At 44.3% G+C, this 19,722-nt stretch overlaps 1 protein-coding gene across 1 annotated transcript in view; it reads left to right on the forward strand.

The window, feature by feature from the left end:
- Nucleotides 1-855: 855 nt before the first annotated feature.
- LOC126088549 (leucine-rich repeat and death domain-containing protein 1) overlaps nt 856-19,722 on the forward strand; it is a 212,636-nt gene continuing 193,769 nt past the window's right edge. Inside the window, exon 1 of the mRNA XM_049906733.1 lies at nt 856-2,248. Within this exon, the coding sequence (XP_049762690.1) occupies nt 1,932-2,248 (317 nt within the window). The 5' untranslated portion in view covers nt 856-1,931. The remainder of the gene's footprint in view (nt 2,249-19,722) is intronic.

Below are 19,722 nucleotides of genomic sequence, written 5' to 3' on the forward strand. Positions count from 1 at the left end.
TTTTGCTCCACAAATAGCAAAACTCCTTTACTACTTTAAGTGTCTCATTTCCTAATCTAATTCCCTCCGCATCACACGACTTAATTCGACTACATTCCATTATCCTCGATTAGCTTTTGTTGATGTTCATCTTATACCCTCCTTTCAAGACACTGTCCATTCCGTTCAGCTGCTCTTCCAAGTCCTTTGCTGTCTCTGACAGAATTACAATGTCATCGGCGAACCTCAAAGTTTTTATTTCTTCTCCATGGATTTTAATACGTACTCCGAACTTTTCTTTTGTTTCCTTTATTGTTTGCTCAATATACAGATTGAATAACATCGGGGAGAGGCTACAACCCTGTCTCACTCCCTTCCCAAGCACTGCTTCCCTTTCGTGCCCCTCGACTCTTGTAACTGCCATGCGGACCTTATAACCAAATAATTGATTGAAAAGATTAAGTTGACGTGAGGCTGGTAGCAAAGCTGCGGTAGGAGACGCCGAGCAGCAGTGGACGCTGGGGGCGAGGAAAAAAGCCGTCCCCGCGTCAGAGGCTGGCGGAATACAAATGGCGGGCAGGCGCCAGTGGCAGCGCCGGCGCCGCGGGCGCAATTAATAACCGGACGACTTGTGACGGCGCGGAAGACGCGCGGCGGCTACGCCCGCTTCGCGACCTCGTGATGCCGCGGCCGCTGTTTACGTGGGTTTGTCTTCCATTTGCAGGCGGCCCGGAGGTCAGACGTTATCACTGGATGCAAACGAGAGAGCTACCCGCCGCGACCGCGAACGAGAGAGATACGCGGCCGGCGTGTGGCGGGGGGAGCCGCGGCGGGTGCCGTAAACAGCTATTTTACTGGCCGGCCGGTGCAGCGCGGTCTCCAGTCCGGTGCACGGAGAAGGAGTGCCTGCAGTCGAGCGGAGGCTTCCAGCGCAGCTCGGTCCGGTGGGCAGCGAAGAGTGCCGCGAGGTTTGGCGGTGCCGGCGGGCTGGCCGGTGTGTGGCGGTGCGCGGGCAGAAGTTTCGTAGCAGACGGGAGTGGCGCCAAACGCTGTCGTTATCTCGCGTACGAATACCCGGGGGAACGCAGGCGGTCGTAAGAAGAGGCGCATTCCAGAGCGGCAGGCGAGGCGTAGGCGCCACTCGCGCGTGGGCGCCCGTCCCGATAAATCTCCATCTCGATTGCCGCCGGATTCCACGGCGCCTCCGCGAGGACACCGTCCCCGCCCCGCGCGCAGGAATTCCCGTCCCCGGCCGCCTCCGTTTTTCTCCTCCCGGTGCGGCCGTTCTCGTTCGTAATCTCGGCCGCCTCTTCGTGTTTGTGGTCCTCCTCCGGACAGACCCCGCCATTCAGCCGAGCCACGCGCGCGCCATGTCGCGTGACTCATCGGTACGGAGCCCCCGCGGATACGGAGCCCTGCCGCAGCGGCGCCGGTGAAACGAGTCGGTGGCGCCGCTTCGGCGTCGACGCGCCGCGAGGGCCGCTAATTACCCGCTCAGCTGCCGGAGGACGGATCGGCGCGCAGTTCTCCGTCTCCGGTCGTCGCGCGTAGCGGTGTCTCTCCCTGGTGAGGACGCTCAGTGACACACACACACACACACACACACACACACACACACGTACACTCGCCCGAGGGGACTTTCCGGCGGCGCGGTAGGGGGAGGTGCGAGTGAATCCGACGAAGCGTATAAAGTTGCACCGCGACGCCAGTCGCTCGACACTCGGCGCGGCGTCACCGGCCTACGCGAACGCGCCCGTCCGGCAAGTGCCCGTCCGCAAGTGGTCTGTGGCGAAAAGGGCGTGGGAACCGCGAGGACGTCACCGGAGGACTCTGCCCCGAAGGTGCGTCGTCGTCGTCGCCGCCGCAGCAGAGAGAGGGACGCGCAGCAGGCGGAGAGGGAGGAAGCGGCAGTCGGTCACCTGACCCAGAAAGCGCGGCCCGGCGGCAGTGCGATGCTGGGGACCGCCACGGTCATGTCGACGTTCCTGTACACGCTGCTCGGCCTCACGGTGGGCTCGTCGCTGCACTGCGCCGTGCGGCGCGAGATCTCGCCCTGCTCGTGCCGGCAGCGCGACGGCTCTCTGCAGGTCGCCTGCGAGCGCATGGCGTCGTTCGCGCAGGTGCGAGACGCCGTCGCCGGCAAGTTCGCACCCGAGCAGCGCGTCACGCTCCGCATCGCCTACTCCAGCCTGCCCGACCTGGGGCAGCACAGGTTCGACGAGCTGGGCTTCACCGTCACCAGCCTCAAGCTCAACCACGACAACCTCAGGTGGGTTCGCAGCACCCGCTATGCCTCAGTTACCCATCGGAGTCAGTGTCATCCTTAACAAATGAAACTGTACGAAATGTCCAACCCGTCTTTCACTTATTAAATTTCCGAGTTTATTAAGAGCTGACTTATTGTCAAATGTATATTAAATAAAATTTTTATTGCAAAAAGCTTCTTATGCCTAGACCGCGGTTTTCAGTAAACCATTACAGCACGATGACTAGTTTCGCTGGTTTTCTACAACCACTTCAGATCGTTCACATCGTGAAAAAGTGGTGAACATTCATTGACTGTAGTCGTGCAATGAAACGCATTCGTATTGTGGACCGACCCACAATCGTATATAGCTAGAAACTTCATCATGAACGAGCAAGGTTGTAAACCGTACTTTCGCATGATGACTTTAATAAAAAAGGAAAATTGCCAGTTGCATTAGTTCAAATGTTCAAATGTGTGTGAAATCTTGTGGGACTTGACTGCTAACGTCGTCAGTCGCTAAGCTTACGCACTACTTAACCTAAATTATCCTAAGGAGGACTCGAACCTCCGCCGGGACCAGCCGTACAGTCCCTGACTGCAGCGCCCAAGACCGATCGGCTAATCCCGCGCGGCAGTTGTATTAGTAAAAAACAAAATGCATCACTTGCCCGTCATTTGCAATTGTACAGCAGGTATTATAGTGAGAACAGCATATGCAGCGGTATAAGAATTGTCAGATGTTACTTCTTACGTTTTTTGCCAGGCATGGAGGACTTGTGGCATTTTACTTTTGATCAACTTGTGTTCGTTTTATAAAAATGACTAATTTACGTGCCACGCTGGCTAACTCCTTTGCAAACCAGGCTAACAATTCGTGTACCGTTGCATATACTGTTCTCGCTACAATATCTGCTATACAATTGCAAATCAAGGGCACGTGATTCATGTTTCACTAATGCAAGTGACTAATTTCTCTCTTTGTTAACCCTATTTAGCGAGATTATGCTTTACAACCTGGTTCGCTCATGATGAAGTTTTTAACGGTATAGTCTTGTTGGTCCACAATACGAATGCATTTCATTGCATGACTACAATCAGTGATTATGTTTTCCAAAGCATGTTCACCGCTTTTTACGATTTGAAAGATCTGAAGATCTTTGTAGAAAACGACCGAAACTAGTCAACGCCGTGAAATTGTACACTGAAAACTGCGGTCTAGACATAAAAAGATTTTTCCAATAATTTTTTTTTTATTTGATAAATTATATTAAGACCGCCGTCTCCTCCCTGACACTGTCAGGCTCCACTATTGTCAAATGTAAGCATGCGACCTAATGACAGCTTACTACGTAAGGGTCACTTAGTTGCTGCAAACGTTCACATTATCGGTTTCAGCATAATACTGCGATCTTCGGATGTAATAATCTACAAAACAGTTTCGTTATAATGTGTCATGCATGAAACTAGAGTTTATATATAATGGCGAAACTGCTTACCGATTAATTACCACGCCTAATAATGACAGTATTATACTGAAAACTGTAATATGAATATCTGATGTAATTAGGCGATATTGACGTAATAAATATTTTATAAATTTCTAAGGCTGTTTGGGGATATTTTCTGATATTTTAGTATCGTGGACCTCTGGTCTCCAGTGGCTCTTTGGAAACTGATTGCATTTCGGGTGATTATTTTACCTCCATTTATCTTCGTGCCTGTATTGCACTGAAAATTGTGCAAATAACGACTTTATATACAGGGTATATTGTTTGGAAACAAACCTGTTCCATTGACTCACGGAACGTGCGGTTGATAACAGCAATGCCCACTTCATTCTTCATCCTCAAACTTGCTTTCAGCATTGCTAGGCTTTATTATTCTGTTGGTGTCAGCTGCACGTTAACGGTGATGCACACCAGTATGGATGGATTTACCGATCAAGAATTGGCCAGTGTGCTCCTCATGTATGTATGAATGGTTTCACTGAATACAATAGAAAAGTGGGACAACGACGCTATGTTAATCTGTTACCACAGCGACAGGAACCACTTCACAGCACTTTTGCATCTGTACATACGTGTCTACTGATCCTTCCATGTTAGCTTTGGCTGATTACATATTACAGGCTTTATCACTCTAGTGAAGGCATTTTCAGGGGAACATAGGAGACTGCGGTAACAAACCGAAAAGATCCTAATTACACCGTTATTCTGTAAAGAGTCGCCGAAACCCATGGGTTCCTTATACCAGTATATTCAGAAATGTCCCTGAAAAATCTCCGGCATTTTGTCAGTGCAGTTCGAATTCGACCTGTAGAAATACTGTGAGTCCCATGGATGCAAGCATTTAAAACATGACATAATACGCCACTACAAAGACAACAGTGAACAATGTGTTAAATCGATTATAGCGAAAAGACAGAGAAATGAACTTTTTTTTTCATTTGCATCAATCTTCACTGTCGTCCTTAAAACATTCAGTGGCATTCCTAATTCAAGAGATAGCATCGTGTTGACCTCCTTAGCGTGTACAGCTTTTCAAGTGATTTGTTATATGCTTAATTTTTTTCCCTTTTTGCTCCCATATCGTCTTCTTCTTGGAAGCATAGAAATCAAATCGCCTGTAAATTAGTGCATTCATTTCAGCTTGTATCTGGTGACGAATCACTAAGCATTCTCTTTCAGACTGCAGTAGTAACATTGTAGAGATATAAACGACCATACAGTCACGTTGTTGGACGGCCCACGTACCTGCACTGCTCCAGCGTACGGGATCCGTATCAGATCTGAATAACAGAGGATATCGAGCGTTTACAAAGAAAGGTGCCTAGCTTGCATGACTGGAGAGAGAGTGTAAAATAAATGTCGAAATCTTAAGTGGTAGACAATCGAAGAAAGATGCTGTACATTTTGCCATAGTCTGCTTAGAATACTTCGAAAACTGTCTTTCCGGGCCAGGAAGTACTCATATTCTTCAGCCCCCGAATTATCTATCCCACAGACGTCATAAAAATAAAATTATACAAGTAACAGCTCGTGCAAAGAGGTACAAGCAGCTATTTTAGCTAACACTAGATCCTTCAGAACATATAGCAGTGCAATCACTTTGTATTTTCCTTTAATACATTTCGACCAAACACTACTGCCGTTGCTAAAACTATTTAATAGTTCGTCAGCTCTAATTCCCTCAGTTTCCTCGCTTTTTTTAAAAAAATATCTTTCAATAACTTTGTCCAAATGATTCCTTACCTATATTATATCTGTAAATATTTCGCTCATTACGAATGTTTTGAAAAAAGAAAAAAACTATCACTTTTTTTAATCATAGATATCTGAAAAGAGCCAGAGTAGTCTCCTAAGACACATTTTAAAAAAAATCAATTATGAACAGTGATTATGCTCTGCTGCTATTTTGTAACAGGCTCAAAATTATTCAGATACTTCGCTGCAACACCACCGTGCCCTTTTAACAATATACATGATGCACTTTAAGTGTAGCTCATAAATGTCTAATTATGATTGTAAGCTAAGAAACCAACCGTGAATCTCGTTAGTAGCCTTCCTGTGTCATTCATGCAGTATTAAGGAAACATCACATGGGTCGAGATAAGAAGCATACGGTTAGATGTAACTTCAGTGCATGCAGTAAGGATTGGATTGGATTGTTTGGGGGAGGAGACCAAACAGCGAGGTCATCGGTCTCACCGGATTAGGGAAGCATGGGGAAGGAAATCGGCCGTGCTCTTTCCTAGGAACCATCCCGGCATTTGCCTGAAGCGATTTAGGGAAATCAAGGAAACCTAAATCAGGTTGGCCAGACACGGAATTGAACCGTCGTCCTCCTGAATGTGAGTCCAGTGTACTAACCACCGCACCGCCTCGCTCGGTGTGCATGCAGTAACATTACAATCAGGAATAAGTATATATACTCAGACCTTTTGTGGTCTCTTTCTGAAAATCTGATGGACAGTGTGGGTGCTTTTTGAATATACTTTAAGATTAATGAAGTTTGATTTTTTTTCCCTAAAGCAATGTTTTGAACTTCAAAACGGCATTCAGAAGGGAATAAGATGGCAAAAATGAGTATGGTTTATTCCAACAAGAGACCGGCGTCACTATCACTGTTGCACTGATATTATTAAGTTTGTTAGGATACTTACTTGGCACTATGGTAAATATAGGAAGTCCCAGGAGGAATGGTCAGTATTCAGGGATAGGACAGGAACGATCATTCGAAGCAAAAAAGTGTAGTAAATATGGGCTTTAGAATGTATACCTTATGAGCTATGAGCCTACACCTTCCATACTGTTAAGCAAGTCTCTTCTAGTGCGGCCTCTTTGCGTTGCAGAATTTGGGAGGTGGTTATATGGACCAAAAACAGGAAAAAATGTCCAGGTGGGCTCTGAAGTACATATCTGAACAGCTGTGAGCACTTATTCACCTTCGCTGCTGTGAAATATATCTCTTCCACTGAACAAGTGCTCATGGCTCTAGCGGTATGCACCTTAGAGTTTACAAGACTTTTTTCCTTCGAATGATCATTCATGTCGTATCCATAAATATTCATCACTCCTCCTGGAACGCCCTGTATAAGCTGGCGCTATCAGTTATGTTGCCACCATCTTATAATCTCGTTCCCTGCTGCAACCATTTTCTCCGTAGAGGTAACCTACATGTGTCCCCTGCATAACGCATTCAGGGACATTAAATAGATACTGTAAAAATATGTAGCAAAATGTAAAAGGTCTTATCACAAAAAAGGAAAGGCTTTTTTTTTGCAAGCACCCATTCCTGTTACAACAGGTACCATTAGTTGAGCACTATGACATAATCGCCCAGGAATGTATGGTAGCAATCTTTTCTGGTTGAAGCATTAGTTGCGTAGATTAATAGATTGCTCTAAACTCATATTCGGGAGAAAAATGGTTCATATACCTGTTTGACCAACCGGAATTATAGTTTTCGTAATTTATCTAAATCGCTGAAGATAAATATCGGGATGGCTCCTTTGAAAAGGACACGGCCGATTTACCCGAGTTTGTACTTCGTCTTTGATGACCCTACTCTTCCTTTGTGAGTAGTGAGCGTGGCAGATTCAGAATATTCCTTAGATCAATTTGCGCCCGTTGTTGGCAGCCTTCTTTGTCCATTGCATTGCTACACGTAGTACCCGCACGATGCGACTTCGCGAGAGAGAGACCAATGCCAAAATATAAGGCTGCTTCATTTGCGAGAGTACTTAAGTGGTTACAATCTACCTTTCGATGTGTATAGTTTTTTACCATAAACGATTCTTAGCCTCTCCCTCGTAACGGAAATGGTGCCAGGCAAACGGCAAAATTTGGCAACACCCGTTCAGTAAACGCAAACGGTATGATCAGTGAGCACAGCTGACATATGCTTGACAGTCGCTTATCCAGTTACTTGCCATTAATGAGCTTCTGCAACAATCTGGGGAAAAATCCCCTGTTTGATCATGAGACGCTACCTATTACTTTTCATCAGAAATTCCGATGTACGACGTGCAGAATTCGAAGAGCAATATTGTGTCACCGTGGGCTAGCGATCCAAGCCAGAAAAAGTTGAGTTGTTTCAGTTTGTTTTAGTGGTCTATCACTGTTTTGTATCGCTAAAGGTGGTAAAATCATCACGACATTCCGTTATGAAATATGTACGAGACAATTATTAGTGTAACAGAGTAAACATTCTAAATAAAAAGGGCTTCTGAGCAACGTTACAAAGACAGATATGTTCTTTAACGAAACCAAAAGAAATGTTTAAACGCAAGCTCAGATATCTGGTGATATGTGGGGCTAATCAAGAAATCTATTTTATTCAGCTGATAATGAACCTTCATGTACCCTGTGCTTCGCAGTGCATGTCTATACAACATAGTGGCAGAAGTCTGCCTAAAACAAGTTTGATACAGATTTTTACATCACGAATAGTGGACCAGAAACATTGATATAACATTTAATTTTTTTGTAACGCAAGTTATTACAGGGTAAGAATAGCCACATCTATTCATTAATGTATCAGATACTTTTATCACGTTTAACAAAATAAACAAAGAAGAAGAACGTATAAATTACAAGTAACTGAATCAGAGGTAACGCAAATTTCTGCACTGAATTAACTTCGTTCTTTGCAGTCTAAGAAACAAGATAATAGCTGTTTGTTCATTAGCTGTCCACGTATTCGAAATGACACGTAAAGCTGTTGTGAAACGAGATTTTGTCGGTTTGTTGATTCCTGTTTACTAGTGATCCACTTTCTTGTTGACAACGAAGTTCCGTATCAGCTAAAAGAATACTGTTTTTTTCGAGATGACTTGCTTCGCTGTATATCTCGTCACAGAATATCACTGAAACTTCGTTACTGTGAAACTGAAGACTCCGTTACGTGGCTACAAAGACGGTATTTGTATAGTAAACTCAGTAGCTGTTTGCCTACATAAATTATTTCTCGAGAAGCAGGATTCTTAGGAATCCTCTGATAGTGAACATTCTGTATGATGATGAACAGAAGTTGACGGTACGTGCCACAGCGGATTGTAGTAATCGACAGAAATGTTCTAAAAAATATTTTTACATGATCATAGACGTCATTAGCAGCAAAGCATTGGCTTTTTAACTGGACAAAAGAAGCCGGGGTGTTGTTATTGGCTTCCACGTTTTCACCTGATTAATATAAATGTCGAAAACTTACTTTATGATGGTGGACCGCATTCGTAACTCATTGGAATATTGTATTCTTAGTGCATCTTTCCAATCTCTAAAAATCTGATACTTGTATGTCATCTTACACATGCTCTGAGTCTCATCTCATATCTTTGGAGCTATGAAAGCTAAACATAAACTAGACCGCGTGAAGCACGTTGCTACGAATTTTGCCAATACCGATTGATGCAAATTTCCGTACATGAATCTCGGCAGTAGTGAGTCCCACCTTCATTTTAAGAGAACAAAAATGGCTAAAGTGAAGCACAGCGGCGTGTTTCTGTTGCTTGTTTGTGGTTACAGCACGCCTCACCGGATAGTAGCCAAAAAGTTGGTTGCTAAAATATTACTTTCAGATGAATACATAGTGTATCAAAGTAAACCCACAATTGCAATTGATTCGACATAGTAAATAGAAATGACTGAGCAAGTGGTCTCTAGTACTCGGATTATGATAATAAGAACATTCTCTTCGGGATATATGCAACGCATTTCTTCAGCTAAATAACAATACTATTTGGTACATAACAAATTACACAAATTAAGAAAACACACATTATGGTTTCTGTGTAGTAATCTACTTATAGCCGGCCGGGGTTGCCGAGCGGTTCTATGCGCTACAGTCTGGAACCACGCGACCGTTACGGTCGCAGGTTCGAATCCTGCCTCGGGCATGGATGTGTGTGATGTCCATAGGTTAGTTAGGTTTAAGTAGTTCTAAGTTCCAGGGAACTGATGACCTCAGAAGTTAAGTCCCATAGTGCTCAGAGCCATTTGAACCAATCTACTTATAAACAGATTGTTTGTTTATGAATAGTTACGTCATGAAACTTTAACTTTTCAGTCGAATTTGAGAGAGTAGGGGAGATAGCCCGATTGAAGCTTTGAGACGAGCGGATAGCAACGACGTTGACTCCATACACAATGTTTTTGGCTCACGTCCTAGTCAAACACACGACTTCAAAAGCTCCTTGCGAATTTTTGTTTTCCAACGTTTAGTCGTTTCCACTTTAGAAATCTGGAACTGGTAATATTTTTCAGACTCGTTCAGAGGTATCAGCAATAAAGAGATTAAACACACTACGTACTTCGAAAACTAGCAGCAATATCAAACTTTCATTCTTTCAGGGGAATAAACGCTGTGCGGCTGAGCTGTTCGACACCTGTTACGTAATGGATGGTCTCATCATCTGAGACGGTTGACCCTTTTATCTGAATTTTTACAGAACTTGTCATTGTATTCCAGCAGTGGTACAATTTTATTTCTCCTTTTTTTTAGCCAACTGTTAGAGCTAAAGCACTTACTTTAGGCAACGAATTGCACGGAGAAAAGAAAGATAGAAAATCAGATACATCTCTTAAATTCAACATCAACAAGAGGAAGAGCTCTTACTTTCCTTCCTATTTCTTTTCGTGCAACGTGGCTTAGTAATCAATGAACTGGTCTCGTATTGAGAAGATCAGAGTTCTTTTCTCCGCTCAATTATCTCACTTCAGTTCTTTTTCTGAACTAGTACTGTGCAAAATGTCGCACTTCACAGTGCATGGAAGTGTGGTTTCTTTGAGTCCAGCGTTGATCGGTCACAACGTCAGTCATGCCACATAAATATTTTGGAGTAAAACTGTAGAGTCCGACCATTGTGACTCAGCTGTTGGTAAACAAATGGCAGGCTAATATTCATTGGCAGGATAATGTGAAACTGCAGTTGACTGCAATAGAGATTGCAGCCAAAATACCTGTACCGCCCAGGCACCAATACTGATCCAGTGTAAGGGACGAATATCAGGTCGGAATGCAGGAGACATCGTGCGTTTGCAAAGAAAGGCAGTGCCAAGGGTCACAAGAATGTGTGATTTGAGAGAGAGTGTAAAAGAAATGTTGAAATCTGAGCTGGCAAACACTCGAAGAAAGAAGCTGAACATTACGCGAGAATCTGTTTAGAACACTTCAAAAACTATCTTTCGGTGCATGAAGTATGATATTCTTCAGGCACTTATCTATCCCGTGGATAAAAATAAAATTAGACAAGCTGTCATCCTTCTCACACTCCATCCGTGAATCGAAGGGGAAGAAACATTAATTAACCTCCTTCCAGGTGCTTCACAGTGATTCGCCGAGTATAAATGTTTATGTAGATACTCTTCCCTGTTAACACCGTAAATTTACACATTTTTCGCGCTGCCACAAAGAAGACAAGAGCTCGCTGAACTGTTTTGGAAGTTAGTATGTGGAGGCTATTGTACGTTTGGCAACCAGCTACCTAGGAAATTTTCTATACTCAGCATTTTCTAAAAATGAAATACAGGGTGAGCACAAAGTTTTGCCCTGATTATAAAAATTTATAACAGAATAGCCGTTTGACATAATAAATTACATTTGATGCCGTTAAATAGGTTAGTGTTACTAGTTGTTGTGACCAATAGATGGCTCTAGTGCTCAACAACACCAACGCGGTCTGTTAGGTCTCGTTAGTTGCTGGCGAAATGGCGTCGAAGCAGGACAAAGCGCAATGTATGCTTTGGTTTGATGAAACGAAATCACCCATCAGTGTTCAGCGTAAACTTCGGGCTTTTCATCGACGCAGCCCTCCTTATGTTACATCAATAAAGCGATGGTATGCAAAGTTTAACGAAACAGGTAGCGTTGAAAATTGTCCTCGAAGTCGCAGGCCTCGTGTGAGTGATGCAATTGTTGATCGTGTTCGGCAATCGTTTCAACGGAGTCCGTCTAAATCAGCTCGTCAAGCATCACGTGAACTTCAAATACCGCTAGAAAGTGTGGTGAAGATTCCTCATGAAAGGCTTAGGTTGCATACTTACAATGTGCAAATCGTGCAGGGCTTGCAACCGAATGATTTGCTGACAAGTGCTGAATTTGCAACTGAGATTGTCAACAGGATTGATGGCGCTAACGATTACTTAAATCGCATATGTTTTACTGATGAATCCACCATTCATGTCAGTGGAATGATAAATAGGCATAATGTCCGTATATGGGGTTCAGAGTCTCCACATGCTACTGTACAGTTACAGCGAGACAGCGAAAAAGTGAATGTTTGGTGCGGTGTTTGGACCGTTTTTCTTCGCGGGAAAATCCGTTACCGCTAACATTTACTTAGACGTTTTGCAACAGTTCATTGTCCCACAGTTAGAATAATATCAACCATGGATACTTTTCCTGCAAGATGGAGTAAGCCCCCCCCCTCCCCCCACTGAGCTTTGATAGTGCGTGATTTCCTGGATGAAACATTTCCGGATCGATGGATTGGAAGGAACGGTTCAACACCCTGGCCACCCCGCTCTCCAGACATTACGCCCCTTGACTTTTTTTTCTGGGGCTATGTCAAGGACAGAATATTCGTCACACCAGTTGCTGACGTCGACGAACTGAAGGCTAGGATACAAGCTGCTGTGGATACTGTGACAGAACACATGTTACGAAACACCTGGCAGGAACTGGAATACCGCCTCGATATTCTCGGAGCTACCAAGGGATCACACGTTGAGGTTTACTAACGTAAGTGGTCTTTTAAAAAAAACTAGTAACACTAACCTATGTAACGGCATCAAATGTAAATTATTATGTCAAATGGTTATTCTGTAATATGTGTTATAGTGAGGGCAAGACTTTGCGCTCACCCTGTGTTTCGATTTCGTCAGAGGATTTAAAGTCTTTTGCTGGAGCTTGTGTAAATTACTCAATAAAACCGCTCAAATGATCACATTTTCATGAAGTGCCTCTCCAGTTGTTAATGCGATCTTTATTTTAGCCCACGACCACTTTCGGCTTTTATATTTAAGTTATTTATATTCTAGTGGATCAGAAACTGCAAATATAGCTGAAACACGCATTTATGGATTTAAGGAGACCGAATATCTAAGGTCATCAGTCTTTTGTTATTTACAAGCGCCCCCCCCCTCCCTCCTCCCCTTCCCCCCCCCCCCCCCCCCCCCCAAGGACAGAATGAGTCCACCCACCCGTCTCCGTCTAAATTCTCTTTGCAAGTGTGAGAAAGTTTTCTTATCAGGCGTGAATTGAGTACCAGCCTGTTATCCACTAAATGGGTTGTGGTGGGAAACCACCCTAAAAACCACATACGGGCTGGCCGGCACTCCGACCATCGTCGTTAATCCTCAGGGGGTCTTCTTCAAGCCACGGGGGAAGACGCTTTAATGTGTAAGACTATACGGCCGGGTAGCTGCTCTTAAAGCTAAATTATGCCAGTACTTTTGATGTATGAAAATGTTCAATCTTTATAATCATGACATGTCCAGTTTGTCTGTGACATCATCTGGTATAAATGTTAAATCTGCTCGATTTTTACTCTCATCATATTTGACGTTGCTTCACCACAGCACAATGTAAGCAGTATTTTTTTTTCTTTTTTCTGTACCTGCACTGTACATGTGCGGCCGCAGTGTGTCTATTTTGTTATGTCACAAACTGAAATGAAGCAACATCTCTCTGTTCAAGCCATTCTGCAGGATGACAAGTTCGTTTACGTGGCCCTTCTCTACAGCAAGCACAGTAATATTTGTTCTTACAGCACTGTATTTTATTTCTACCAGACGCCTTTAGTTTTTTTTTTAACTTTAACGCAATTTCAGTGGGATCTAGAATGATACAGTTTTGTTTTGACATATGTTATTTGTAGATTATAAAACAGTTAATGTATCGTTTTTCATGTAAATAAGTGATTACTTATAGCCGGCCGGAGTGGCCGAGCGGTTCTGGGCGCTCCAGTCTGGAACCGCGCGACCGCTACGGTCGCAGGTTCGAATCCTGCCTCGGGCATGGATGTGTGTGATGTCTTTAGGTTAGTTAGGTTTAAGTAGTTCTAAGTTCTAGGGGACTTATGACCACAGCAGTTGAGTCCCATAGTGCTCAGAGCCATTTGAACCATTTGATTACTTATAGTTCTTCGCGTTTTTGGTTGACATCTGCGTTTTCTCTCATCTGGTCACAAGCTGGAGGTCACACTACAACTTCATTTATGCAACATAAGCACGTTTTTACGTTTCTAAATCTTTCCTAAACTTTTCATATTGTTTGTCCTTATCTACAACTAGTGACAGAAGTCTACTAATGTACCACAACAAAATTTCGGAACATAAAAACGTGCTTAAGTTTCGCAAACGTAGTTGTAGTGCGACCTCCAGCAAGTGACCAAATGAGAGGAAACGCAGATGCCAACCAAAAACGAGAAAAATTGTAAGTAAACACTTATTTACATAAAAAAAAACGAGCCGTGAACTGCTTTTTAATCTACAAATAACACATAACAAAACAAAACTGTATCATTCTAGATCCCACTGAAGACGTCTTAACGTTCAAATGGTTCAAATGGCTCTGAGCACTATGGGACTTAACTTATTTAGTCATCAGTCCCCTAGAACTTACAACTATTTAAACCTAACTAACCTAAGGACATCACACATATCCATGCCCGAGGCAGGATTCGAACTTGCTACCGTAGCGGTCGCGCGGTTCCAAACTGTAGCGCCTAGAATCGCTCGGCCACTCCGGCCGGCTTGTCTTAAAGTAAAAAAGGCGAAGCCCGTCAGGGAGAAATAAAATACAGTGTAGCAGGAAAAGGTGGCTTTTATTTACAAAAAAATTGTCCAGGATGTTTTGAAGCAGAGAAAAGAGTGTGCAAAGTTTGTCCCGCACACCTTGACTCCCGAACAGAAACAACGACGTTTGGAAGTCCGCCGCGACTTGATTGAAATGCAAAATAAAGAACATATTAGCAACTGAAGCAGCTGTTGATTAATTCAGTACACAGCTGCGAAGCTGGAGCGCTCTCGAAACACAGAGAAACTAGTACTCCAAATGCCGCGCGGGTTAGCCGCTCGGTCTAGGGCGCTTTGTCACGGTCCGTGCTGCTCCCACCGTCGGAGGTTCGAGTCCTCCCTCGGGCATGACTGTGTGTGTTGTCCATAGATTAAGTAGTGTGTAGGCTTAGGGACCGATGACCTCAGCAGTTTGGTCCCTATAAGACCTTACCGCAAATCTCCAATTTTTTTGTTTTGTTCCGAAGACAAACAAATGCACAGTGAAGTGTATCGCGACAAACAAAACCATCCGTCTCTACTGACCTCATTGTCGACGTTAAACGCTAACCACCCTTCTTCCTTTAACAACGTCGGAATTTAAAATAAATTTATCGTCACGTATAAGCACTCGCAAGAAACTCGGCCGTTCAAGCCACAGAGAGGTTCTCGACATAGGTCTGTCGCACAGTAGAATCTCAGGAGTTGGTATTGGAGTATGTGAGATAATATGCACCCTAAGCCCCTGTAAATTAGCCGGTATACTGCACACGTCAAAGGATACACAGAGGCGAGTACTTGAAGAGTACCAATTACCCCTCCATCATAAACGGTGCGAGTAATGAGCTCAAACGATTCTGAACCAAGTTTCAGTTCTGTCAGTGGATTATATTATAAAGCATAATTGAGACTGGCGGTTGTCACCTGAGCATTTACAACGCGCTTAAGTTGTTGCTGAGAGATCACAGTTGCTCATGTCAATAAAAAAAACTAAACATTCATTTCCAATAGTTAGTGCCTTATTTCGAAGTACTCACCTTAAAATCTTTGTGATTTTGATCCGAACGATTCGGGCATCCCTGTATTTATGTAGTCAGTAGTGCTTTCACTGTCAAGCCTCTGGAAGAAATAATAGAAAGTTATGTGTTGTCTCTGTGACGTACATTATTTCCGCGAATTCAACAACATTACATAAGAGCAATCAAATGAAAACCGAACTCCCACCACAACGGGACAGTGCAATGGTTCCATTCAAAAGTAATCACCACAAGCGTTAAGGCAATTATCTCGCTGGCAGACAAAACCGCACTCACTCTTGCTTTTCCTCGTCCCACTGAAACCGACGTCCACGCAAATCTTTCTTCAGCTCGCGAAAGACCTGAAAATCTCACGGTGAAAGATCCGGGCTGTGCGGAGGATGTTGCAGTGTTTCCCAAATAAATCGCTGAAGCGCAGCCTTCGCCCTACAGTCAGTGTGGGGGCGGGCATTATATGCAACATGATGTTCCGTCCAACAGCATTCCTGGACGTTTTGACTTTACAACGCATCGCAGTCTCTGCAAAGTGCCTTCATAGCACTGCTCATTGATTGTGGTTCCATGCTCAACGAACTCGACGAGCAGAAGGCCCCCTGTAATCGAAGAAGGACCTTACAGGAACGTGTGCGAACCGCTGTGAATTTCTTTGGGTTTGCGCGATAACGCCCACCCCCACAACGACAATCGGACGAAGGATTTGGATCCGCCGGGGTGACCGAGCGGTTCTAGGCGCTACAGTCTGGAAACGCGCGGCCGCTACGGTCGCAGGTTCGAATCCTGCCTGGGGCATGGATGTGTGTAATGTCCTTAGGTTAGTTAGGTTTAAGTAGTTCTAAGTCTAAGGGACTGATGACCTCAGAAGTTAAGTCCCATAGTGCCATTTTTGAAGAATTTGGTTGCGAAACACTGCAACATCCTCCGTACATCCCGGATCTTTTACCGTGTGATTTTCACATCTTTGGTGACCTGAAAAAAGACATGCGGGGACGTCGGTTTCAGTTGGACAAGGAAGTGCAAGAATGGGTGCGGTTGTGGATCCATCGGCGGCCGACCGAAGTCTACGAAACAGGAATTTATCGTCTCGCCTCCGAGTGGAATAAATGTTTTAACGCGTGTGGTGATTACTTTTGAATGGAATCATTACATGCTCCTGTTGCGGTGGATGTTCGGTTTTCATTTGACTCTCCCTCATACTATATTGGTGGAAAAAAAGAGAAAATAATTCGTTGGGGATTCGATCTGCACTATTTTTAAACTTCAATTGCGAAATACTAATTCGTAATTCCCCGGTGAAGAAAAACGAGTACAGAAAAATCTGTTCCAAAATCATCAAAACTTACCGGGAATTGTCATTCAGATTTGAAGGCGTAATAAATGTTCGATACACATCACGGCAAGAAACTACTATAACTATGCCTGGGTACTGTTTTATTGTGAAACAGTACATAATGAAAATACTTGTTTTCCCAAATGTCTCAGTTTCATATAATGGACTTCCATCTGTAGGATATTGTTCATTAGTCTTGGACCCTTATCAGGTGGGACTAATAGAAGAGATAAAGAAGAGCGGTACGTTTCGTCTCGGGGTCGTTTAATTGGCGCAAGAGCGTTGCGAGGACGAACATAAAAGTATTTTGGGTATGGCGCCGCGCCATATTGTAAAACAACTCTCACTGAATAAATCCGACGCAGGAGGAGGAGATTAGAGTTTAACGTCCCGTTGACAGCGAGATCATTAGAGACGGAGCAGAAACTCGAAGTATGGAAGGATGGGGAGGGAAGTCGGCCGTGCCCTTTTCAAATGAACCATCCCGGCATTTACCTGGAGCGATTTAGAGAAATCCCGGAAAATGTAAATCTCCAGAATGCGAGTTCAGTGTGCTAACCACTGCGTCACTTCTCTCCGTGAATACAAATAAAACGGACGCTTTAGGTCTGGTTTTAATAGCTTCCCTCTGGGTCCAGTTGACAGTATGACGCGGCACCAGACTTAGAAAACTTTTGTGTTAACTATCTCTGGTCGTAGAAGTCTACGCACTGTCGTCACGGAGATACTCAATAAACTTCAGTAACAGAGAGGCGCTGTTCAACACGGAGAGCCTCACAGCTGAAATTACGAGGGCACACGTTGCACGAAGAGAGGAGGCAACATATTACTTCATCGCACCTACACAGTCAGTCCAAAGAGTTTCGAGACTGGTTTTATTCCTGGCGTGGAAGCGACGTCAGAACAGTAACTACAGTGGTAGTTTTTACTAACAACTGCAACAATGAGTGTGCATTCGACCAGTCCAGTGTTAAGTGGTGGACTTGCGGCCGTGGTGTGTCGACGTTGTTGGCTCACAAATCGCGAGGAAGCAACATCTTTCTGTTCAAGAAATTCTCCAACATTTTTGGAAGAAGGGAAAAGTGTATGCAACGTTTGTGCCACACACCTTGACTCCCGTACAATGACAACGACGCCTGCCGCTACTTCTTTGAAATTCAAAACGCGGACAATACTTTTCTGGAAAAAAATCATCACGGGTGACGAGACTTGGTGTTACTCATACGAAGCTACCACAAAACGACAAAGTGCAGATATTCAAGTCAATGTGAAGAGCGAGTGGAACAGCGTCCCAAAGAAGGACTTTTCTGACAATTTGACATTAACTTTCTGCGCGCTGTACTCAATTTGGGAGGGGACAGGGCAGGGGGAAGAGGGAGACTATATAAAACACCGAAGCAGTATAACAGGCCTCTTAACTTTCCTCTATTTTTATTTATCCAGTTTCAATACTTTTCTGAAATGACTGAGTACTTCTCATGGAATGACCGCAGCAAGAAAATCAGAGAAATTAGAGCTCATACGAAAGATTACCTACAGTCACTGCTACCACATGTGATTCGTGAATGTAGCGGGGAAGGAGGGATCAGCTAATGGCACCAGAAGTACCCTCAACGACACATCGTAATGTGGCTTGCCGAGTATGTGGTTCCTTTGAGACGGACATACTCGTTTTCCTGCCGCGTCTTTTCACAACCCGATCTTTTTTGCACCGTCTGTAATTACCTCGATGTCGACGGGACGTTACACCCTCGCCATTCTTCCTGCTTTCGGTTTCTTCTGACACTTTGCAACCAGCCTTTCCTTCCAGCTGTTGTGCACCCAGCTACACGTGGACAGTGGGTGTGCGCCTGCGCGGCCAGCAGCCACTGCGCGCTGGGGGCCGCAGCCTCTTTGTGGCGGCGCCTCGGGCGCGATAACCCGCCGCTCGCCGGCCCTCGGCCCCCGACACGCTGCTCGCTGTCCGCTCCGATAGCGCGAATCGGGTTTGCAGCGGCTGACCCGGCGCCGGCTACGGGCCTCTAGCCGGCGCTACGCGGCAAGTGTCCCAGCCTCGCCAGATTCCAGTACCCATCTCTCAGTCCAACCCACTCTGCTCCTCTCTCTCTGTAATTGTACAGTGAAGCAACTACCATGCTGTAAGCAGGGACTTTTACTGTCGACTGCCTGTGTAAACGCTAGAATATTATCTTGCCACGCTAGTAACAAACATGCCTCTGAGCTGCCATTATTTTTCAATCAAGCGACTGCGTCTTTAATACCCAAAACATAAGAATATATTGCACCAAAAACACAAATATAGCTATAACGACTTCCGCATATTCTGCACGCATTGCCCGTGTGAGTTGCGGAAACTGAAATGGTATATGAACTCTAGTAATTACTAAACAAGCATCGCGCTAATATGTGAAATGGAGAACTGATTCAGACCTGTGTCGGATCAACGTGGAGGGTTGAAGTAAACAATTATCTGTAAAATGCCTCAGTCGCGTTTATATTTATTTTACTAAGCCTTTCAATAGTCATACCGTCACCTTCAGGTATATTTTGGCACTTTTACGACGCTGAATTTGTTTGTGACATAGACGTGTAAAAATCACAAAAGCCTATGGTCGTAAATATTTGTTTTATTCAATGGTGGGCTTAGTCGTAATGATCATCTCCAGATTGCTCTGTATCCTTGAAGTTAGCAAAAAAGGTAAATGAAATATATAGCCATGCTTAGCATCGTCACACAGTATAGGACAGGAAAAAATGTTATTAACTGTTGTGGTTTTTCGTACTGCCAAACAATGGATCGCTGTTATCTTTTAAGTGACCATTTCACACCTCATAACATTTGTTGTCTATTTGGGA

This window comes from Schistocerca cancellata, chromosome 1, assembly GCF_023864275.1.
Source record: "Schistocerca cancellata isolate TAMUIC-IGC-003103 chromosome 1, iqSchCanc2.1, whole genome shotgun sequence".
NCBI lineage: Eukaryota > Metazoa > Arthropoda > Insecta > Orthoptera > Acrididae > Schistocerca > Schistocerca cancellata.